This window comes from Athene noctua, chromosome 2, assembly GCF_965140245.1.
Source record: "Athene noctua chromosome 2, bAthNoc1.hap1.1, whole genome shotgun sequence".
NCBI classification, from domain to species: domain Eukaryota; kingdom Metazoa; phylum Chordata; class Aves; order Strigiformes; family Strigidae; genus Athene; species Athene noctua.
Window position 1 is genome coordinate 118,063,231 of NC_134038.1, and position 25,695 is coordinate 118,088,925.

A 25,695-nucleotide genomic window follows, 5' to 3' on the forward strand; every position below is an offset into this window, starting at 1 on the left:
GAGGCTCGATGCCCCATGCCTGCTCAGTGGTGAGGAGGTTCCCACAGAAACGTGTGGACATGCCAGATTAACAGCCAGAAACTTTCAAAGATGGAGTAGTAATCTGATGACTGGCAAAGAAATACCTTTTCCCTCACTGTTTCAAACATAAATGAGGTAAACAGCCATCATATGTAACTTGTTCACTGTTCACATAGTTAAGATGCCAGTAGCATCCCTGCTGCCACCCGTCTTACCATAACCTGTGTACACACTGGACTGTTTAGTGATGGTCCCATTGTGATGGCTTTACTAGTCCAGAAGTTTGGTTGTTTTTTCTCACCTTCTAAACCCCAGTAGAAATGCCCTGGGTTTTCATTTCTTCACTGTCAGCCCAGGAAGTGGCCGGTGGGTACAGTTTCCTTTGCTGGGCAGGAGCCACACTGGCAATGCTGATGGGCAGCATGGAGGCTTTGCATTACTTTTTTGAAAAATCAATTAGCATTGTTATTCATTAGCCAGAGGATGCAGCATTAGGTTCTCATGGAGAGTAGGGAAGGAGAGAGATTCCCATACCACCTTTGTAAGTACTTGTGTAACAACAAATCCGTTGCTGATTACATACGTGCTTGCTGGGTTGCAGTTAAGTGTGTTTAACTCTTTGGCATCTGGATAGGATCCACATAGGAATTCTCGCTTCACATATGAGGTGATGTGGTGATGTATGAGGCTGCGTCAGCAACAGATGTTGAAATAAAGTTTATTCTAGGATGTCAGAAATTGATACAGACTAACAAGTAGTTCTGAACTCCTAATACCTGGTACTGCAGCGTAAGGGCACTTCTACCCACCCCTTTTCCTCCTCATATAAAGGCACAGTGATGGCCTGGGAACCAGAAGGGGGTCATGACACTGGCAACCATAGCAGGTTTTCTCCAGCTCAAACTCACTGATGGAAGAACCATAACGTGTATTATACACACGATATCATTCCTGGTTCTTCCCAACTGAGCTCTTCAAGTTACAATCTAAATCCTGTTGTTGCTTCTATATTTCTTCCTTTCTGTGCAGGAAAATGTTGCAGACTTCTTGTAAGTGAGCCTTTCTGAGCCTACCAAAGCATTTAGACCATAAAAAAAATACTGTTTTCACATCTCTGCTTTATGTTCAATAACAGAAGTTTTACTATTCAGTTTTAGTGGATTTTTCAAAGTTGTTGTAAGAAAAATATCTGCCAACTTCCTGTGTGTCAGAGCAGTGAAGCATTATCAACTCAAAGCAGCTAGGAATTTGCTCCTGTCACTGCAAACCCTTGCCTGCATTGCAGAATAACTTGTGACTGAAGATGCAAAATACAGTGTCTTCATTATAATTAAATATCAACCAGAGACTTATTATCAAGGCATGATCTTTGATGTAAGCAGAAAAACTTCAGCGGCAGCAAAGTTGATGATTCTTCTACTGTCGCACAACTGAAGAAGTAAGGAACAAAGTTTGCAATAATTTTTAACATCTGTGGGAATAGAAGTGCGTTTTTCCTACACTTGTAGCAGTAGTATGAAAATAGCTGAAGAGGTAGTCCAGCATGTTTTAAGGATATCCATGAAGAATGTAACCAGAAAATGGAGACTGCAGCTCATTAAAATATACTGAAACATAATTTTTTGACAGAGACGAGTAGAACATTTGTAAGATCTGACATTTTTGTCTTTTCTTTTGGCATGCAAAGATATTTGCATTTTAGAAAAAAGCCTGGAGAAAGGAGTCGGAGAGGGTGTAGGTAATTAAATTTTAATTTTGGTTTTAAAGATCTTTCTCTAATTAGCTTTAAAAGTCAGTGTCTAAGTAAATTGAGTTTCAAGGTGCAATCATCCTTTTCCTCCTGGATCTCAGTAGTCAAAAGTAAGAAGAAAGAATAGTAGAGAAAGAGAAGGAAGATTGTTATTTTAAAGGCCTTTCAAGATAAGGATTTAACATTACCTCATTATTAAAATATAACTGTGGCAGGTTGATGTTTTCTTATTTCTGAATTTCAAAGTCATTTAGCAGTCATGGGTGGAAAAATGGAAAGCTTAGGTTCTATTAAAAGAAATTCAAAATGATACTATGAAGGTAAGGACTTTTCTTCTTTCTTTGGCTTTGTAATAAGAAATTTTTTTGGTGGCTTGGTTGCATTCTTTTCACTGTCATCCATTCTTCCAGAGATGATCTTACTTTTTGATGAGTTGTTTTTTATTGTAGGCGTGCTATTATACTGTCTTGTATTTCTTACAGGTATGCTGGTGTGCAGTGGGTTTTTGTTTGTACGTTTTACACAGCCAAGTGTGTTTTCTCTATATTATGCGATGGCTAGAGGCACACGCACACCTGTCAGATTTTGCAGGCTGAGTGTAAGAGTCTCATGACCTGCCTCATTCATCTGCCATCTGCTAGACCACGTTGTGCATTTCTAGTGCCATGGTGCGGCCTCTGCCCTGCTCCTAGTGTGGCTGCCTGCCAGACCTCCAACTGCATGGGGCAGTGCTATGAGGAAAACAGAGTAATTGTGATTTGTCATATTTTTAATGTGTGAATGCTTATAAATGTGCCATTTCAAAGCTAAAGAAATAAAAAAGCAGAGAACAGTATTTGATAACATTGAAAATATGTCTGTGAGGAAGTACATAAGCTGTTGTTTGAAGATGAATAGCTAGAAGAATAACTGAAAACAGTTGGGTTTGTATGTGAAGTAGTTATAAATATCTGGAATTGTGTGTTGTTAACAATGTTTTTTTTTTCTCTGTAAGAGGAATGTCAGTCTTGTTATTTAACCAAGAGTTCTGAATGTAGAGGAATTAATTTTAGAAGTTGATGTTTTTAAGTATAAACATATCTTCAAGTAGAGAAATACTAATTATCTGAACTATGTCATCTTAAGCTTTCTTGTAATTCTGAAAGGCAGAGCTGTGAACACTAGGTAGTTGGCATTTGTAGGTGAACGATGCACAACTGAAGTAATATTTGCAAATTTTAAGGCATTTGATAGAAATTTAAGCATCTTGGAAATTTCAAGTTAATGTGAGCATAAGCACTTCAGTATGGTTTGAAAATCAGTATAAAAATCTTATAAGTTGGAGGCAATCTTAGTCTAGAGATTGTTGTTCAGTAAGGTGTCATGAGGATTCCTGTTAGTTTTGGTTTTATTTAATATCTTTAAATCTGGGAGAAGCAGTACTGTAAATAGTATGCTAATTAAATTTCCAGATATTGTTAAACTAGGAAAGGAGAGTAATATGAATGGAGGAAAGATAAATAACCTAATAGAGATGTAATACACATACTGGAAGAATACAATTTAATTCAGCCTGAATAAATTGAAGCTAACGTATAAGAATATTGATCTAAACTGAACATATACTTTAATTAACAAGACAAAGATGTTGAAGTGATACTATAGAAAAAGGTTTAGTATTTCTGTGGATGTTTTGGATAGATACCATGACAATAAAATACCCAAATGTGATTATTGCTGACTATGTATTAGTGGCAAAGTTCAAAATAACCCTAGAAGGATACTACTTGTAAGACAGCACTGAGGGTATTTCATAAGAGAAATACACTATTCTGGGTGTCTTCTGAAAAAGTTAAGACCAGAATAATATTTACAAAAAAACGAACAGCAATAGAGAATTAAGAGAGGCAGAAGTGATGTGCTGCGTAGCATCATTCAGGGGAGAAATGCTGTAATTGTCTGAGACACATGAAAAGAAAATACAGTTTTGTAAGAGAATAGGAAAATAAACTTGGGGAAAATAATAGAAATTCAGAAAAAAAAATTCCGAAGATTTTGACCAAGTAAATAGTATTCACTTTGGGAAATTCTGCAAATTCTTGTATTAAATAATCATTACCTAAAAATGGAGTGGATTCTAGGGGAGAGAAAAATACTGCTCTGCACCATGAAGAGAGAGCGGCAGAAGATACATATCTTCTTCCTTTGCTGTGATGTCCAAAAGTATGTTTCTGAAAAGATTTGCAACTGATGGTAGCTTTGCAGTGCTACTGTTTTGCATCCCTCTCAGCAGGCATCTCCATGTAGCATGCCTGAGTTTGCTTCTGCAGGACATATGATGCAGTTATCCAAGGAGCAGTTCTTCACCTCCTGGCATTGCTTATGTTTTTAATATTTTTTCTTTCCTAATTCAAGATGTCTACATTTGACTTGCACTGTTTTGTTATCTTGTAGAGAAGTGCTGGCTTATGTTAGCTGCTGCTAGGGTTTAATGCAGTTTGTAGATGAGTTCACAGTCAACTGTTTTTGTCTCCAACTGTTTTTCTTCTACCTGTAGACCAGTTTACAACAGAGGTTTGCAATAAAGAAAGTTGAACCGATTTTGGGATTTGAGTTTTTGGAGGTCGTAAGGGACATTTGTCTCTTGCTGTGTCCAGCTGAGTGGAACAAGGAGCTGAACTGAACCTACTGAAATTGGCACCAGCACTCAGGGAGCTCTGCTGGACTGTGAAACACAAGGCAGATCTAAATATTTTCTTAAGAGGTATTTCAATTAAATATGGACAAAGTCTTAACTTTTAGTTTCAAGTACTTCAAGCTGAAAGAAGCAGTCCTGCTTTCCTGAGCCCCAGGATGATTCTGATTCATCCTTCCTCTTGGACTCCAGATGAGGATTTGAGCAGTATGATAAGCTGGATAGGTGACATAGGCAGTAAAACTGTTGAGTCTGTCTCCCATCCCCAGACAGGTTTCTTGATGCTGAGGTAGGATCTATGTGTGTCTTGTGTATACAACACACCCTGACATACATACATATTTGTGGGCTCACTTCAGGAACTCTTAACTTGAGCAGCTTCCCTGTTGAAAGCTATTCTTTCCCACAGTTTTCTGGATTTACCGATAAAAAAGTCCTGTTCAGGTCTGCTCATCAGTCACAGGCCTGGTGGTCTGTGTGAGGTGGCCAGAAATGACCATAAGATCATTTTTAATTTCTGTGCCTTAAATTCACTACGTACCAGTTTGTGCAAGCTGCCAGTGGCACTGAGGAACTGAAACAACAGTTGAAATCTTTACAGAGTAAAATATCTTGGCTATGCTATATAAATATATGTATCTATTTTTCCATTCGTGTCCTCCAAGCTGACATCTGAGAGGAAATTGGTATGGGAAGGTATATATTAGTTCTGCTCTGAGAGACCACCATCCTTTACACTGAATGCCTGCATGCAGGACAACATATTCAGCTTTATGGATGAAATTTGCCAGATCCTCAAATGCTTTTGCTCGTGAGCATATTTGAAAATCAGAGAAGGTGATGACCCTTTTAAAATAAAAATGGAATTGCTGGCAGGAAGGGAAGGTACGACTCTGTGTTCTTAACATTTAAAGATGGTTATAAAATGTGTATTGGCTATTTTTATAATTTATAGTGAAACTGCTGTTGCTTTTAATAAAATGAGACTTCCAGTCAGAATTTCATGATTATGAATGTGAGCATTTTGTTATTCAGCTTGGATTTATCCTACAAATAACCATTTTCTAGCACAACTGTGGCTATATACATAACTTAATAGGATTCTCTGTCACACATAATTCTTTCTGAAGTTATAGTATTGGACTCGTGGTTGAATACTTCAGGTCCTTGACTGTGGCTCAAGAACTGAGTTAGTGGTAACTTTCATGAATTTTAATTTAATTTTTCCTTAATTCTTAGACTTTTAAAACTTCCCGTAATTCATTATTAGATTTACCGTTTCAAGTACTTATTTAAAAGGTACCTTAGCTGCAGAAGCAAATCAATATTTACAGTGCATTAGTGCCACAGAGAATTTGAAGCCTTGTGATTAGAGTTCATTGCTGTTTTATCCTCTCTTCAAAGAAACCACAGACTTCAAACAGTATCAGCCATCATCCTGGAATCAGTGACATTGCATCGGTCCCATGCGTACTTCATCTTGTGGTTTAATTATTAAGTTCTTTTCCTTTGATTTTCCTTTTACTATTTCAAAGTGTATCCTCTTCAAATCTATAAATTCAAGCAAACCAGAAGATTGTAACCAACAATATATTGATAGAAAAATCTGTTCACTATATTTCTCTTGTTGTTGTTTTAATGGCGAGTATCAAAACTGAGTTAGAACGGTCTCTCAGAATAAAATTGGAGAGAGGAATGTAGAGATTATATTTACAACTTGTGGTTAACATAGTGTAAATAAGATTTAATTCTTGGATTAAATACCAAGATACCTGGAACAGTATTGACCACTGCCAAGCAGCATACACTAAAGCTAGCTCCATGTGCTTGTCCCATTACAGTGATAAAAAAATAAAAACGTTACCGTATTTTTAAATTTCCAGTTTGACTGGGAAATACATAGATTGAACACACCCAAATTTTTGTCTTTTATTATTCACTTTATTGTAAAGTTTGGTTAGTAATACAAATCACTTTTCCTTATGTAGGGAACCATACCTATATATACCATATGTATGGAACCAAGACTAGAAAAGATCATATTATATCTTCATATTGACAGAATTATCTTTTTTTTTTTAAAGATCTGGAGAAGTGTTCACTAAATTTCTGAAAATATCTCAATAACTGACCTTGCTAAAATGAAGTGGGTCATAATAAAGGTGACTTATCAGTCAATAGATTTTGTAGAGAAACTTCTCATGTTAATGTTTTCTCTGGAGCATATTAAGATTTGGGAATTCCATTGCATAATTAACTTACTGTATTGTGAAAAGTGTCTGCTACTTACCATAGTGCAAACTGTCAGGTTTTCAAGACAAAGCAAAAGGCAAGGCAGTGGTAATTGCTCACTCCTCTCCAGAAGTGCTGACTTGAGTTCCAGTTTCTTTCTTTGTTGGCAGTTCAGCTTCTCTTCTTACAGAAGTTCACCCAACTGAACTTTTGTTTTGTCAAGCAATTTGAAAAAGTGTAAAAATACAAGAACATTTTGCTATCACCGTGCTTATATATAGATGTACGAGCATAAGGAGCAAGTGAACTCAGTTTGAAAATTGTAATTCTCTGTTGTAGGGTGGGTAGCTAAGGCAAACAGGATAATATGCATGGGCTGCTGCTTGGAACAAATATAGATTGGTATTTTTCTTGAGTGGCACTACATACTACAGAGCCACTTTCTTGCTCAGGCTAATCTAAAAAATGAGTGTGTATGTGCAGGGCTGCTCCAGCAGCACAGGCACTGCTCTTAATGGATCACTTCATTACGTGTTGTGGGGCTGTTGCTGGGACTGCAGCTGTGACACCGTTGTTAAGAGATCTCTTGCGATTTGATAGTGTACTTTTATTATGTTTGCCATTTAGGGAAAAATAAGGGGCTTTACCTTGAGATGCTTCATGAAACTTCAAGTAGTTGAAGACAAGGCAGTCAAAGAAAAACCCTGTATTATGAGTTTATACTGAGTAATCAAAGTAAAGTTTGACCATAATTACTTTTCTGCGTAAAGTGATTTTTCTGAAATATTATTTTATTGACTTCTAATTTTGTTAAACACACACGTCTCTATACGTATGTATGTGTATAAATATGTATGTACATATTCATAAAATAAAACTTTTTTTTTCCTGGAAGTTAACTCCTGTGAATATCTTTGTTATGAAAACAACAGAAAAAGAATTTTCAAAGGAAAGAGAATTAGTACAACAATTGTGGGGAAAAAAAATTATTTCATTCTTTGTTATTCTTGTTTAACAGAATGAACATGAAGCAGAGTGACTGTTCTGGTGTTTGGTCATGTAACACTTGTGGCAATCTCAGCAGCACGAGTCCTAGTTGATGATAAAATATTTTTCACACATTTTCTTTGTGTGGTGTGACTTACTGTATTTCTCAGTGTCTTTTTAATGCCATGCAGAATAATATTATTTTAATATCATTATATGTAGCATTAACATAAAGATATTGTAAAGCTTAAGACCCATCGTTTAACAAACTCCTGTCATTGTGTTCTTGTGCTAGTATTGTAAGACATGCACCTTCAGCTTCTGCGAGGACTGCTTCATCAAGACATTAAAACATAGTTCTGGTTTTCATTCTCAGCTGTTGCCCAGTGTGCCTTTCCCACCGACTCTGCTGCTTAGGTGCCACAGATTTCACCTTTTCCTTTCTACTTTGTAGTCAAGGTTCCCAGTGCAGCACTAAAGAGAAATACAGCTGATAAATCACGTTCCCTCCATTCTGATGCTGAGTGAGAGAGTGCTAAGAGGTCAGAAATGCGGGCAGTGAGACTTATGTTTGGGCAAGGAGACGATGGATGTGTGGGTATTTGTTGTAGGATAATAAATGAAATTGGAAAAAATTAAGTTGTATTTCAAGAGAAACTAACTTTAATGTGCCATCAAAGTTTCCAGAATGGATTTGACCTCTACATATATTAAAAAAACCCTATCTCTTTCCAATCAGTCTACCTGCCTGCTGCATCGTTTATTACTAATGAAATACTTTTCTCCTGTCAGTCATGCCAGCTGGAAGGCTAAGGGAATCAGGGTAAATCAGCACAGGTCTTGTTTTAGCTGTCAGGAAGAGGCAAAGGAAGAATGCAGAATAGAAAACAATCACTTCCATAAGTTTTGAGAATGAAATGGAGAGTGTAATTTAGAAGGTGAGGAGGTTGCCTTTCACTGCAGAGACTGGTGTGCAGCTTCTTGCAAGCATGTTGTGCTGGCAGAGCCCATGTTGCAGTTGTGGTATTGGAGTGGGGCCATGCTGTCCTAGTCCACCCCATGCTTTGTCACCTGGCTGTGGAATTTAGGCTTTTGGCTATTTGCTTTTTAAAATACCTGTAAGTCACCTTAGCCTTTCAGTTATTCAAGCTTATGCTGTTTTTCTGTTTTATATGATAACTGACAGATGGTAGTGATGCTGTGTTTGTATTTGTACAGCCAATGAGTGATGCTAGGTTCAAAGAGTTTGTTTTTGCACTCATTTTCTTCTTGTGTGGCCAAGTGGCAAGGGTATGGTTTTGAGAGTATAGACCTTGTCGTTGAGGAGCTATGTTGAGGTCAGTAACTCCACTCTGTGAAACCACATTTGGTCAAAACCACTCATCCAGAGCTTAAAAAAATATTTTTCTTATGTGAAAAACATTTTAAATCTAGCCAGTATTTACTTACTGTCTGTTTTATTCTTCAGATATGCCTCTTCATGTCCGACGTAGTAGTGACCCTGCACTGATTGGCCTCTCAACCTCTGTAAGTGACACAAATTTTTCTTCAGAAGAGCCTTCACGGAAAAACCCTACAAGGTGGTCCACAACAGCAGGCTTTCTCAAGCAGAACACCCCTGGCATACCCAGTTCTCATGAAAGAAAGGTATATTTCTTTCCCCCTCTTTATTCAATAAATGACAAATGTGCATGAATCTTGAATTGTTGTTTTGTCCTTCTCTTACCTGCTCCTGGTTTAAATTTGTGTTTTCTGACCGGGTCCACAAAACCTCCTCATCATCAGAGGAGTTTCTGAGTTGCACATGTATTGTGCCCATCATAGACTCTCGGTGATACCCGCAGCAGGGGCTCTAAAAACTTGATTTTTGTCATTAACTGTAGTTGAAGCTCTGATTACTCATTACTCTGCAAAGCAGGGCCTAAATGCTGTCACACATTTTCTTTGAATGCAAATAGGCCATATCTATAATGATTTTTACTGATTTCTGTAGAAGTCCTAATGTCAGTGAATAATCTGCATGCCCACAGCTGGTCTAGTCTGTCTTTCTTGACACAGCATTGCTAGTTTTTACTTTCTGAGGCACTAGTCAAGTAATACAAAACACAAATTGCAAATGCCGTCTCCTTGATAACATTCTAAAAACCAAAACAGTGAAATGGAGAGTATTTTTTCCTTCATTTTTTCAATATGATCTCAGTATCTCTACATGAATTGCATTATTAGCTGAAGAAGTCAGCAGGAAGCTCTCTTCCCAGTGCATTATTGGAAAAAAAAAAAAAAAAAAAATTCCCTGTTGTACAGCCCATAATTGTGAAAGTAACTTGCAGACAAATTCAAAAGCAGAAACATATGTCTATTTTCCAATAGAAATGTGTCATTTTTAAAGCAAGTTGAATTTGGGGTTACCATTCTGACTGTACAGCACAAAATCCTGTTGGAAAATATGCAGCTTATTATAGCTATTTTATTTTTCTTTATTGTTACTAATTCTGTATAGTATAAACTCAAACTGTGACTCTTCAGCCAGGACTCCCACACCCCAAATAAAGAAGTCTTTACATGCTGCTAATGAACTGAACTATCTTGGGTGGACATTTGTTTATTCCAAAAATGTCTATAAAAGCACAGTGCTCATAGGCATTGAGGTCCATGTTCTTACAGAGGTATCAGTTTAACATGGTATCGTTAGGTCTCTGCTTGATTGCGATATCAAGTAGGTAATGGTATATTTTCTGTCATTTGTACTGGTGTGGCACAGAAGCACATGTTGTTTTGAAAAATTCTTTTATACCATTCTGATTTGGAGAAGAAAAATGATAATCTAATCCATTTGAAGTGTTAACATTTTCAGTTAATTTTTGTGAAATCATAATGAGACTGCACTTCATTACTCCACAAGCATAGATATGGAGGGCCATACATAGCATAATCAGATTTCTTTGAGTATCTGAAGTTAGCAGAAATTGGAGAGAATTGAACAGCAGCTAATCTTTCACACTAGTCTTCTTGCATCATTAGTTGTTCAGCATGTACTTACTCTTGATTTTTGTGAAAATATTTCATGTCTACTGGAGCGTGGTGACCAAACTGGAAAGGTGTGCATGTGATCTCATGTGCTGATGGGAACTGAGGCACAAGAGAACATTAAATCAGGAAGGTGGGAAAGAATTAACGTAGGTTAGTTAGTACTATGGATACTGAAAATTTTGTTATCTTTTTTTGCACACCCTATACATCGATCTTTTGAATAGAGCAGATCACACAGTGCGCTATTTTTCATAGATAAGATGCAGTAAACAAATAATAATTGCTTGTATAACATATTTAATTAATTAATCCTAAATTCAGTTGTGCTAGACTGTTTCTTTTTTTCCTGTTTTCAGCATCTTGATTTCTTCATGTGAGTCAAGATTTTGTAGTGAATCCTGTTTCTCTTAGGAATGGATATCAAGAATTCTCCTTTCCTTTCCCAGTATTAGCAACAATTTCCTTTGTAGTATTATTCTGAAAGGTGCATTTTTGAAGTCTCTGTCACCATACACTTACCAGAGTACTAACACTGAATTTTTACAAATGTATTTTTGTTATTTGAACTATAGCAAGTCCTAACTACTTTCCTTACATTGTTTTCTTCAGCTACTCAGATAACAAAAAGAGATGGCTGTGCTTTGTTCCAGACTGTTTCGTTGATTATAGATGACACAGACATTTCAAGCAAAGCAATGAGAACAATCTTAATTTTCTGCTTGGTGCATTGGGCTTGAGCACCCATATATCTTTTGTGGGCGGTTGGCACTACGTAATGTTTTCACTGCAGTTCTCTCTCTTGACAGCACAAGAACATATGTTCTTGGGCTGAGATTTACAGCACAGTTGTAGATTAGCAACTTTGCCCCAGCAGTATCTTGCAGAAACAAGAAAAGCGTTTCTGGGAGAGTTGCCAAAACCTTCATCCACCTACTGACTCTAAGAAGTGACATTACTTTCAGCCCGTCACCTCTAAAGAGAAATAATTGACAGGTAGAAATCCTGTCCAATTTTTGGAGGAGTTAGCAGAGGGAAACGGCATGTATCTGGCAGAAGGGATTTATTTCTTGGGGGCAAGCGAGAGAAGACTCATTGGTATTTGTTTCATTTTGGGTAAGAAGAATTTGGAATGGCAGGAAAATGGGCAGATGCCCAAGTTGAGATGAAATGAAGGGGTGGGAGTGCTGCCATGCACCAAAGGCTGTGAGGAGCCAGGACATATGCCAGTAGTTCTGGGCAAACAGAAAGGGAAAAGGGCACTGGGGAAAAGGAAAAATGTGGGATATTTGAAGGATTCTGTTGAAGAAACTGTAGTGCAACCTGTAGTTATTAGGGTAGATGAAACAGGACATCAGGCCTCTCCTGTGTCCTTAGAGAAAGAGAGAATGCCCTGAGAGGCACAGCATGGTTTGGAGGGGCCTGAGTAGGTCCTGCGAAGATTTGGACGTGTATTGAACTTGAAATGCTTTTCTCCTACAGGAAGTATAGGATGTTTTGGTATGAAACCCTTGCACTAAACTGGATGTGCTCTCTCATCCGTTCTTCATACCATCTCATTGTAAAGAAATGTCATATTTATAGTCACAATATCATAATAGACTCTGTGTTTCCTTAGAATTGGAATCTAGATGATTTTATGTTGTTCACCTGTAAGAGCAACTTCAAATCAGATGTTCTGTGTCCCAACGTACTTATTTATTTGAAGAATTTAATAAATATTATTGATTATTTACAAGTTATTGTAATGTTGGTAACTGTACTCATCTAGGTGATTTCTGACCTTGTATCCTTCCCATGAGCGGTCTCAACCAAATAATTAGGTCTCCTCTCTGTGCAAGTATTCAAAAAATTAGCTCATGATTATCAACAGCTTTAGTAGGTGAAGTCACTTTTCAGGATTTTTAAACTGAATATTAAAATCACTTCCAGGTATTTTATTGTGTGTGTGAGACGTATTTGTATTACCTAGTGACTCATGGCTTGACTTAATCCCGTCTCTTGCCTCCTTGAGCCATTCTAATGAAACAAGAAGAAATCTTGTAGTAAAAATACCTTCTCAAAGGCCTGCAGTAATACCTGATTTGCAAGCTGTAATTTTGTTTGAATTGTGTTGAACTGTACATCTGAGCAGATTGTATGCAGCTGAAGCATATCATGTGTGCTTTTTTCCCACTGCAGTGAAATGACTCTGATGATGTTTTCTGAATGACTGTTGATTTGAATCGCATTCTTAATAATTCAGTACTAAATCCTACTGGCTGGACTAGCTGCCCTCAATAGGTGTGAGCTGCATTAATGAAAATCATGTTTATTTTCTCTTAGATGTTTGTGTTACTGTACTGGAAGAATATAAATGCAACAACCAGATATGTTGCGTCTTATAAAGACTGCAAATTAATTATCCCATATATTTCCAGCGTGTTTTTTTAAATTGGCATCTCCACTTGTGGTGAGGAATTGCATATCATTACAAATTAGTTACCTGCTTTGATCCTGCTTCTCTGAAAGACACAAGGTTTATCTAGTTAACTTAATGCAGGGATATACCATGGCTAAGTTGTCTTATGAAAAATTTCCCACTGCGACTTTCCTGAATTTGATTCATATATTGTTGCATCAGGGATAACAGCATTGGTACAGCAGAAAGACATGAAAATGTACCGTAAGAAGGAGAGCTCAAGAGAGAGCAAAATAATTGTTCATGGGCTTCTGTGCCTTTCTCACTCCTGGATTCACCCACCTGCAGCAAAGCAAATGGCATGCAACGTTCTCTGTGGGGTGGATCGGCAACAGCAAACACATAGCTGAGTGTACTTGGCACAACATTTAAAAAAAAATTTTTTTCTTCTCTTTTTGCCTTTGCCATTTAGTCAGCAGCCAGGTTTTTTTGCATGTTTGTTTTTAAATGGGTTTGCCCATATATGTATTTTGATGTTGAAAATAGCCATGCCTTGTAGGAATAATTATTTTTAGGATGTGCTTCCTTCCTGCTTGGAAACCTAGTCTTTTTGGGCTCTTTAAACTGCAGAGGAAGAATTTGAAACTGCATGGGAGTGATTTAAGTCTCATCTAGTGTGAAATCCCTTACCTGTAAAGCACTGTGTTGCCCACATCTCTTCTTGCAGGTATTTTTGCTAATTCCTGTGGTTTGAGACTGATGAGTACAAATTTTCCGATTGTTGGATTGTAGGGTTTTTATTTATGTGAAAGATGCACTGCTTTCTAATCTTTTTGTAAAGAGTGTATTAAAAAAAATCTCTAATGAAGTGTGTCTTGATAGAAGAAAACCATGCATGCGTTATATGAAAATCTTCAACAATTATGGTATGTCAGTGTCAAAATCAGATTTAAAGTGAAAATTAGTTTCATTTAGCTTTGAGTCTTTTCAAACACAGCTTAGTGAAGTTTGCTTTATCACTGTCACCAAAGACACAGTATTTCAGTAGATTTTAACTATAATTCAGAGGATTGAAGAGCCCTGTATTAGAACTGTGTGTGTTAGTGTCATTTTATAGCCAGGGAGTCTGAATTGCAGAGTGTGAATCGATTAAATTGACTAGGGAATACTGTGGACTAAAAGACTGGGCATCGTTCTGGGAACAAGAGACTCAAGTGTTGCTGATACTGCTTGGGAACCTTCGTCTTTGATTTGTACTCCTGCAGAGGGAGATAGTGTGTATCAGGTGAACAATCAGTTGAGAAGTACAGGGTAAATGCAAAGAGCCTCTCACTTCTGTCATGATACTAAAACTCTGTCATGATATTAAAATCCACACTTTCAAAATAAAATGCAGTGTTTTAAACAAAAATTCTGAAGGAGTCAATAGCCACGAATATTTCTTCACCCAGGTTTATTTGAGCAGGGTTTTTCTCAGTGAGACAGTCACAATTTTTGTCTTTTCTAGTGTGAGACTGCGAGGAAGGGAGAATGAGAGGGAGTTATCCACAGATGATGAAATAGAGTGTTTTAATGTGGGAAATGCTGTAGGAGCGAGATTAGTGAAAATTCAAAAAACAAGTTACATGTGTTGGTTTTCTTTCTTTGTGATAGTAACTTGTTGCTGGCACTCGTGATGTGATGATGAAGTACCCAGAGTGCAATATAAAACAAACATTGTATGTGCTATTTTTGTCCTTGGCTAGAGTGTAAAATTAATGACTTTCACAGAATCATGAAGAGCTGAGGCTGGAAGGTACCTCAGGAGATTGTCTAGTCTGACCTTTCTTGTCAAAGCAGGGTCAACTAGAGCAGGTTACTCAGGTCTGTGTCCAGTTGTGTTTCGAGTGTATACATCTCCAAGGATCGAGGCTGCCCCACCTTTCTGGGCAACCTCTTCCAGTGTTCAATCACCCTTTTAGTAAGAAAGCTCTTTCTTATGTTTTGATAGAGTAACTTGTATTTCTTTGCACCCATTGCCTCTTGTGCTTTCACTGGATACCATGAAGAAGAGTCTGTATTTCTTCAGCAGAGCAGCTAGTGATATTTTAGTGCAGTAAAAAATAAAATCTCTCTCAAAGATCTCAGCATTCCTGACTTTCAAAATGTGATAACAAATACAGTATTTTTTATTATCATCAGCAAGTTGGGATGAGGGACACAAAGTGAAAAATCCTTGCATAGTGCACAGAGAGGAAACAGCCAATATGCATCACATGGTGCTGTACTATTGTTTGCTTAGTACTGTGTACTTGGACAGTATTCAACTGTTTGCATCCTAAAGTCCATCATGACCAGATGTGTTAAGGAGGGAAAAAACAAAAAAAACCCCCAACAAATCCAAAATGAAGGTGTGATTTTCTCCATCTCTTCTGTTGTTTTACCTCTTTGCTCTGAGTCATCCATTTGTGGAAGCCCATCTATTTAATTTCCTTCTGCCCCCTTAAAGAGGCAGATTATTAGTGCAAGATACTGGAGAGGTTGGAGAGCTGGTGAATTTTTTCCCACTTCTGCTCTGAGGATGAGCAAGTCTGTTGATCACTCTCAATCTTTGATTTTCATCAGTAGCATAGGAAGAATGTATATTTTTCTCCCAGTATTGTGCTATCCCATCTCTCTTTATGTGCGATGGGTGAGCAATGTCTGGTCCATATGCGGGGGCACATGGTACTGCATCATGAGCTGGGAATGCCAAGGAGGATCTGGATGAGCGAGTCTCTTATTGTGATGGAGTGGTAGAACATGCACAGGTTGTTTGTCCTTTCACCTCAGTAAATGCAGTGTACGGCACCTCTCTCTGAGAGACAATGAAAGCTCTACTGAAAACAGAAAGCTCTCAAGTACATAGTATAGGATAATTGAAGTTGTAAGAAATGGCTGGCTTTTCCTCTGCCATTCATCTAAATGAATGTGTACTTTGCAAATTCCCATATTTAAATGTTTTTGATTTTTTATGTTCTTGCAGCTTTCCCTGGGTTTGAGGGTGAAAAACTCTGGGCTGAAAGAGTAGGTTGATGAAAGATTAAGTTAAAAAAAAAAATTAAAAAAAGAGGAAAAGTTGGATGTTCTAGTTCAGTGATTTTTTTTTTTTTAATTGTTTAAAAACACACATATATTTTCATTGGCAGTAGTTGGATCTGGATTTGATGTGCTTTCATTTAGTTGTAACCCACAACCATGCATTTACAGTATACACTTGTGATTCAAGACTTTCAGAAGATTCATATATTTGTCTGTCTTGTTTTCATATTATCAAGATTGCATACTGGTGCAAAGAAGGTTTGGATTTTGGCCGATTGTGTTGCTAGCAAGAAAAAGAAGTTTGAAATACAATCCAGGTTGCAGGCTGTGCTTCCCCACAGTGTTCTGACATGAGCCCGCACGGTTTAAACAGTGATTATTTCAGGCTTTTTTTGCTGTATTTGTTGTTTTTTTAAATGAACTTATTTCATCTTGCAGTGAATATTAATCACAAAAGAAAACAAGGAAAGACAACCAGGCAGAGTCACCTCAGAATAAAATTCAGTCCCGTAAGTGGAAGTAATCTGTACAAAGGAGTAGTGTGGCTTGGGGGGAGATGGTAAGCTTTAATTAGTAGGGAAAATCAGCTCCAGTAAATACAGGATTTCAAATCAGGAACACCTAGTCACCTTCTGGGCTTATTTCTGTTATGACTAAATTTGGGGCTGAAACAGATGTCACTTAGCCTGGTTTTGTTTCACAGCCTGACAGAAAGGGGATGATTATTCTGTGCTACCACCCAGTTTTATTGTCTCTTTATAAGTGAGTTCTTCAGGTCCTTATACAGATATCCAACTTAGGAGCATTGCCTACCGAGCACATGAATTAAAAGAAACCAAGACAAAAGCCAAAACCATAGGATGGAGAATGATGGGAAGCTGTTCAGTGTGAGAAAGGCCTGTGAAACTGCAAGGAGTCGAAGGTGACGGTGCTGCCGCAAACTCAGATAAAAGAGAAACAAGCTACTACAAGCCACCTGTCTGGTACTTTTTTGGGCCTTCCCCATAGACCACAGAGGGGATTCTGGCCAAAGTCTGAAATGAATTTGCAGGTCAGATGAGGTGATGACAGATGCTTTGCTGGGAGCCTGGCAGAGTCCACTGTCTGTACTGTTACAGACAGAGGAGGGCAGTGGCGTGGGAGAGGGCTGGCAGCCGGGAGGAGTGGCAAAGGCACAACCACTTGCCATGGGTTTGGGGCATTGCCTTTGTGCTTCTGACTTTAAATCACCACTGTTCTCCATGCTTCTCAGTGTAATGAAGAAAGATGGGGCAGGGGGGTGTGGAATTTTAGTTAGCTTGAGAAGACAGAACGGTTACCTCAGCTCTCAGCCTCCTTTCTTTGTTTCAGGAGTGCAGATGCAAACATACAAACAGCCAGTTGCAGCATTTTAGAGGTATGGCCACTTGAAAGTATCTACCTGACACTTAAAAGGTTACTGCTGGTGGTTTATAAGATATTCTTCATTTCAAGATCTACATATAAGACCTTGTGAAGCTCCCTGAATATATTTAATAATAACATTCTATTTGTTAAATCCTATCTTCAGAGCAGAGTTTTGAAATTAATTCATTATCAAATTTTCTCCTCTCCTGCAATTTAATTTCTTGGCTTTCCCAAGGAATCAAATGAAAGAATGTCAATATTTAAACATGCAATGTTACAAATGGTGTTTCATCTAAATACAAATTGACATAAAGAACTGTATTAATCTGCCTACAAAAGCAAATATCTGATGAAAATGGCAGAATTGTGCATAATTATTGCATTTAGACATGTAGATTCATATATAGCTGGACATACATTGAAACTCTTTAGAGGCCTTTAACTAGCACAGCAAAAAATATTTCATTTCAGTGATAAATAGTAGAAGGGAAAACTAGTTTCTAAGTATAATGTGTAGAGGAATCAGAACTGCAGCTTCGTGACATTTTAAGTTCATTTATTTTTCTTTAAAATGAAACCATAGAAAGCCATGCCTTTTTAGTTAAGAAGCTTACATAAATAAAATCCAGCTTCTAAATTATAATTACAGAATATAAACTGCTGTATGTTATTTGGGTTGTTTTGCATTATCTCTTGGGAGGTTTATTGTGAGATTAATAAGTAAGGAGTGAATGGTAGAAGCAGCTTCTTTCCTGTCCCTCAGTTTGAGAAATAACAGTATGTACTGCCTGGTAATTTCTGGCTTTGCATGTATACTTGCAGAGATCATGACATTTTTGATTTTTCCGTTGTAAATGAGAGATCAGTGGAATGTTTTGGATAGTCAGTCTCATGTTTTTTTAGTTTGCTCTCAATTTAATCCATATTCTTTGACACTAAATATTTACATATAACCCCACATGCACGGAAAACTGTCCGTTCATCATGGCCCCTAGTTACTGCTGTTTTTTTAACATCAGGCCTTGCTTCTCAGTCAAAGGGTAACATGGAATATATGAATTGGAATTGGACAACTCTGGAAATTTCTCAGCATAAGGTGATAGAATTTAAGCAGAACACTGTCTTTTCAGTTGCCTTTTATCTTGTTGGCATCTAATGAGCTATTGTTGATCATAATACATTAATTTCATTCATGGAACTATAGAGGGGGTGATTTTCTGAAGATCAGTCATTCTGAAAACATCAGAATGACTACAGAGTGGTCATTCTTCTCGTCTATTTTAATCATAAATAGGACATGCACGTTCTCTATTAGACTATTAGATTCTGCATCCTAAGATAGTTGCTGGAAGTGAATCATGTTCCAAGTCAGAGCTGAGAGGAGGCACAAAGCTGTGATAATTCTTTAATGTGGAAGTCCTCTTTTACTTTGAGATCAAAGGTTGCTGATACTGGGTGGCAGGAACTGGTTCTTTCTTACCTGCCGTCTAAAATGGATAGGCTGTATCTGGACTATTGTATCTCCTGGGGTCATATTCTTCAATACACTTCAAAAAACCAAGCTTTGAAACTAAACTGTAGAATGATAAACTGAATCTACTGAGAGCAAAAAGAAGCTTGCCCAAGCAGTAGTGTCAGTTTCTTAAGATATATGGGTATTTGTAAAGAGTGACTGATACAATTAGTTTTGAAGTAAACTGTTGAAATTGGTACAATTTCTTGTAAAAAGCAGCTGATGGATACAGAGAACAGTTCCAAATCTGTCCTCTTTGTAAGAAGGTGTTTGTTTTTTTTTTTTTTAACAGGGAATTTCTGTTCTTTCAATACATCTATTGGGTTAATTTATTTCCCATATGTAATGTATTTTCCCTGTAAAATAGATGTTATTTATGCAGCCTACAGTTGGTCTTATCCCTCATTTATTTTTCTACGGTCCAGTATAAAAAGAACCCAAACCCCCACAAAAAAAATATCCGAACAAAAATTTCTGGGAATCGTTTACTAGATCTTTAGACAGCATGGATATATATGTCTATTACTGCATTTATAAACAGATGTTTGCATCAGACTCTATATGAAAGTTTTGTTAGTTACAGCTTTTAGCATCCTGTCTGAGAGTGACACCATACTGTTTAGAGTCTAACACAGACATGGTGGAGCATAAAGAGAAAGAAGAACAGCCTTTAGAGTGATACAACAAGAGTAAATACACTTGCAGACATGCATTTGCCCAAACTCTGTCAAATGAAATTACAACCTCAAAAGATTCAACAAAGTCTCATCTCTCATCAACTATCTCAGTCTGAGGCCATCACAAGCAATCGAACTGAAGTAAGCAAGAAGCCTTTCCCAAAGTGCACAGTGTACAGGAAAAAAGAATGGATAGCAAAAAAATGTCAGTGCCCTATATGGTCTCTCTTAGTGAAGATCCTAAATGAGAAGTGGGCAATTTGCTGTAGAAAGAATTAAACTGAAAACTTGGTTTAAATTTTTGATCCTCTTTACAGAGAATTACGTTGAAGAGGTCTTCAGTTTGTTTTACTCCTGTTGTATTGCTACCTTGTATTAAAAAAAAAACCCCACACCAAAATCTGGCACACTTTACATTAGCCATACAGGAGGTCAAAACAAAGGGAAAAACCCAACTTCTTCACTGTTTGGAAAATGGCCTAGTGGCAATTGAGATAACAGATGTGGAACTGTCACCATACCGTGTGGAGGATGTACTGGTTGGGTTAGTGATGCTGGGAGTCTGTAGGGGCACAACTGTGGGTTAAAATCACAAGTGAGTTTATGCCCTGACAGCAAGTGCTTGAAGTACGCAGATAATGCTAATGCATTATTTGATCTACAAGCTGCAGAGTCTTTGATGAGGAGCTTGTTGTATATTGCAAATCATCTGAAATTAAAAGTACAGCAAAATTGCTTCATTTTTCCTGTCCCGTTTCACCCAGCCTTCCAGAAAAGCCCCACAGGGGCATCATGCTGAACTAAATCTTAAAGTGTTAGATTATGTGTCCTCATTAAAAATACTGCAAAATGCTGCTGTTAAGTGTAGTGGTAATATTGTGATTTGGCAGTTTTAGTGTTATATTGATCAATTTCCATTTCAAACATGATAAAGCTGACATGGCCCATGGTCCCTAAAGATGTTTGGGAAAGAAACTTTAAAAAAAAAAAAAATTAGAGCATTTAATTGTAACTGATGATGTGTGTCAGTCCTGGTCCCAGGAGGGCTTACAGCTGCAGCTCCAGAAGAAATGACAATTCCCTGTGTGACCCTGATGGCTTCTGTACCATAAAATTTGTTCTTTATGGTATTAAAGTTAAAAGCAACATATACCTTTTCCAGTCAGATGTTGGGAGCATATGTTCTAGTGCTAGGTCATGGTCAATAGAAGTAAAGTTTTTCTGGGTTAACATTTGCATATTTTACAAAAAACCACAACCCAATATATATATTTTAAATAGCAAACAACATTGCAGCGGGTTCAGTAAATCCTAGTCTCTAAGCTGCAGCAATGCGTTTTTCACCTCCACCTCTACAGTTTATCACCACAGCTATTTTGAATTAGATCTGGCAGTAGCAGTAGTGGAGATCCCTGCACAGATGGGGTTCCAGGTAGCCAGCAGCATCTTGCAGTTTTGTTGTGTAGCTGTCTGTGAGAAGGACCGTGTCCAGTAGTTTTAAAAGTGCTGGTGTCTCTGCCTCTGGTCTAGCTTAGTGCTTGCCCCAGCGCTGTCACTTGTGGGGTACAGGGATAGCTGTTTGCCAAAAAGCAATGACAAAGAAAGGACTGGAGGACTTGTCTGTGGCCTGTTGTTTTTCTAATGTTTCACTGTTTGGCTAAAACCAACAACGCCATGTGTGACTGCAGCACTGATAAGGTGTTTTATTCCACTCTAAATAGCACTATTTTGAGCCTCTGAGCAGCACTGAGAAGCACAAGAATTTACAAGAAATGTTGTTGAAGAGATGGCTCTTTACCATTCCAGCTTTTACTTCTTCTGTCAGAAAAAATCACTGAGAGACTTTGATGCCTTCTGTATAAAATGCACTGGTATAGGTCCTAGCAAGAGAAAGGCAATCTTCTACAGAAGTAAAACTCCTTGCAGAATTCTTGGCTTTAGTATAGATGCACCAAACAGCAGCCTAATTTAACTCTTTTAGCTTAGATAATTTCTCTTATATTGTGTGCTGTGGCGTTTCAGACTTTTTACATCATGAAGTTCTAGTATAAACTCTTAAGCAATAATTCTGTCCTGCATGGCATAAATCAGAGACTTCGTGTTTGAATGATTGAAGAACAACACATCCTTTGATGAACTTTTTCTTCTTCTCTCTTGTTCTTGCAAAACACTCCTGTGGATGGGTAATGGGTGCTGTGTGGAGAAATTTTTATGTAGCGTGGATAAAAATGTCTTTTTAAAAAGTTTATACTGAACATTGTAAACATGAATCAATAAGAAATGGAATTATATAAAATACAGAAATACAGAAAACGTTACATAGGAAGAAATTTCTATTCAGACTAGGTGGTGGTCTTTCAGCTAGTGAGTTATTAGATGACAATAACTCATGCACTGACTGTATGGGGCTTGTCTTTTGTTATTTCTTTGTCAGATTCTGATTTTGTTGTTATACCTTCCCACCACTTTGAACAAGAGAAATTGTTGTTTTTGGCTTGTGAAACTGTGCCACCTCTGTCACCAGAAAAAATTGAATAAGAGAAGCAACAGGAAAAAATCAATTTGTACACACCGTTCCTTGGCTTTCATGGCTCTGCTAAGGGACAGTTATACAAAGCAGTGACTGACTTCTATTGTCTCTTTCTGAACAACAGATTGAGCAAGTTTCTAGTTTGCTGTGTGGTTAACCACACTGGAAAACTGGATCCTTTTTTTTTTTTAGTTTCTGAAAGATGTAAAGTTCCTATTTGTGGCAGGGTAAACTAATTTATGACGGTGATTTGTTAGGCTGGTTACTTGTGCAGACATTTTTACAAGGATATCTTGTGCTGGTTGAATTCAAGCTTCAATGTCTTGAGATGGAAGACTTATACTACAATGTCTCTTTCAAGAAAAGAAGTTGTCAGCAATTAAGAAAGCTTAACTTTGATATATCTGGGAAAAGACTGTTCTTGCACAGAAAGCTTTTGAAAACTGAGCTACATACCACAGTTATACTGAGACCTGAATTTCCTAGCAAAGTCTGTCATACATTTACAAGAAATAAGTTGTGAAGGACAGTTATAAGGGAATTGATGCTACAGTCCATATTTTAGAATAGTAGACTAATACTGTGCCAGGCCAAAGAAATATCAGTACAGTAAATAGGGAAAAGATATGCTGATAAATGAAGTATTGATTTAGAAAGGGTGAAAAATCAGCTGCATGCTGTAAATAAAAACAAAATAGTGTTTAGCTGCAAACTCGTGTTTGTTTATTTTTTTAGAGATTTTCAAGATTCCTAAAAGCAGTACTATTGCAAAATACATAGGGCTACAATCCTATTTTAAAAATAGATACGCTCTAAATTATCTGCTTTGGCATGAAGATAGACAAACAGTGACTGGAAGAAACTCTGTTTCTGAAGGAAGGATACTTATAGTAACCATCTTTTGAAAAGCTAAGCAGAATTTCAGTTCCACATATTATTTCAGTTGGAGAGAACCAGGCTACGTAAGTTAATCAGTAATTCATTGACTGGGCTAAGGGTAGCTACCATCATTAAGGATTTGCCTCTGTGTTTTTATTAGCTTTTAGTAATCAGACTGGGTAAGGACTAATCATCTTTAGAAGCTGAAGAATTTGTACAGCTTGTGGGAAAGATGTGTAGACAAACTCCTCAATTAAAAAGAAAAAAAACATCTTTTTTTATCAGTCTCAATGGTATAAATGTATCTTCATCAGCACAATCTCCATCTGCTGCTGTTTTACAAATGTGACTGTGTTTGTATACCTTCAGGCAAACCAAGCAAGACATTATTATGTGGAATAATAAATTTAAGTTTTGAACTCTGTAGCATGCCATTCTGATCTAAAGGACAGTACCTGGAGCACTGAGATTAGCTTTGACTGTAAAACTGATTCCATACAGAGACTTCAGAAAATTATATCGTGGCCTTATCTGTCACTGGATGGACTGTTGTGCGGTATACTTGTTTTTAGTGAGAATAAAGCTAAGGAGCATGGTGCTCTGAAAGCCTTACTGTGTATGTACTTGAGAAGTCTGCACTAGAGGTTTGATGTTGGCACAGAGTAGTAGCGAAGCAGAAGTGGGTGCAGGAGCTACAAATCCACTGAAGGCTTTAGTTGGGCTTCACTGGTGTTAAGGAAGGGGACTTCTTGCAATTGAAAGGCCGGGCAGTCATGTTGTCCTTGGGTCCAGCCAGACCTGCGTTCTCCTTTGTCAAGTCAAGTCTTCCTTTTGTATTCGTTTAATAACCAGCTGCATTGTTAATGTGCAAGGACTGGTTGTTTTTTATAAGACACTTTTTTGTTTCTTTTAAACTAGAAAGATGAAAACTACAGAAGCCTACCACGAGATACTAGTAGCTGGTCTAACCAGTTTCAGAGAGACAATGCTCGTTCATCGTTAAGTGCCAGTCATCCCATGGTGGACAAGTGGCTGGAGAGGCAAGAACAGGTAATATATATGTGTGTATATATATTACTTTATCAATCTAATCTTTATGCTACTCCAAGCTATTACAAAGAAGTGTATTCTGATGTGATATAGGCTCTCTAAGCATGATAGAAGCACCAGCAGTACGCTGACTAAATTTGTATGGGTTTCCTTCTGCTTCCAGAAAAACTGCATTAAGATTGAAATCGACAGCTGCAAATTATTTCATTTTGGAGTCATAAACACATTTATATAGTATGTGGAGTGCTGCTGTTCTTCACAACTGATACACACAGGGTTATTTTAACTAGAGAGTATTATTTTGATAACCATTTTGCTGTCGAAAGCTAATAATTTTACTACAGAATAGCCCAGTGTGGGTCAGTTTTGGCACTGCACGTTTAAATGCTTGTTATTCTTAACATTGTAAAATATATTAATTATAAATTCAAAGACAGTATTATTGTATTTATTTAGTGTGCACTTATACTACTTTTGACCTTAGGGTTTTTTTGATACACCAAGTAATTTCAACTTGGCTTTTTTTATTAATAAGCTGGTAGTCATAGACATTTAAAAATCTGAAATTAAAAATATCTAGCAGTCACTGTATTTATTTGTATGTGTCTGAAATTTTCCAAGAAGTATCTTCAAATGTATAAAGAAAATGCATCTTTACTATGGAGATTGGAAATATAACAGGAAGCCCATATGTTGAATAGTGCATGTGTAGGGTTATTACCTCATTTTTCTTCTTTATACAATGTGACATGAAAAAATTGAGCTTTTGCATTGAACATAAATGTACAAATTTTGTATTTTACAACAGTAGGGCATAAAACAAGAATTTGCTTTATACAGAGTAGCTTAAAAAATGAAATTTGCCATTTGACACAGGCCAAGCTTCTTGTGAATGCCTTGTGACTGGAGTGGAAGGTTTATAGTCCAATACTGGGCTGGTGTCCTGGGACTGGTCTCCTTCACCCACAAATCCCATACAAATATTTGAAGTCCAGCATTGCCAAATTCTAGGACATTCTGAACGTTCTTTATTCAACCCCATTTTTAGTTAAAAAGGAGCTTAAGTAATATCACAGACTATAAATCCTAAGAAAAACCCCCGAGCGTGAGCTAATAGCTATTTTTGTATTTTGTAATTAGTTACAGAGTCATTTAAAATTACATGTTTTATGAAAAAAACTTTTGGTCCTTGTATATTTTCCTCTGCACATTTAATAGTAGTGGTAGTTCCATTACTATTTTCCTCTCGAAAGATGTAGAGTTAGTGCGGATGATTTTAGCTGCTATCCTCGTATCTGCCTGTGTTGAAATGGAAAGTTGGTACCCAGATTTGAAGGTATCTGCTGTGATGGTTCTGCTTGTTTGATGTTTTCGAGGCATATATTCATGCGTCATTAGATTTTCACCATATTAGTTAATGAAACTGTTGTTCTAGCAAAAGAAGTTGGATTAGGAATCTTAGTAGTCATCATCATTTAATATGTTGGGTACATCAGTATTTGAATATA

General features: G+C 37.2%; 1 protein-coding gene across 16 annotated transcripts in view; it reads left to right on the forward strand.

Moving 5' to 3' along the window:
- PARD3 (par-3 family cell polarity regulator) overlaps positions 1-25,695 on the forward strand; it is a 444,458-nt gene that overhangs the window by 163,396 nt on the left and 255,367 nt on the right. For 12 of the 16 annotated variants that reach the window (XR_012633185.1, XM_074899993.1, XM_074899998.1 and 9 more), the window contains exons 4-5: positions 9,133-9,311; positions 24,056-24,187. Coding sequence is in view for 15 of the 16 variants with exons in the window: in XM_074899993.1 (XP_074756094.1) it covers positions 9,133-9,311; positions 24,056-24,187 (311 nt within the window). In the remaining variant the exon portion in view is untranslated. The remainder of the gene's footprint in view (positions 1-9,132; positions 9,312-24,055; positions 24,188-25,695) is intronic. The other 4 variants (XM_074899999.1, XM_074900000.1, XM_074900004.1 and 1 more) reach the window with 1 other exon arrangement.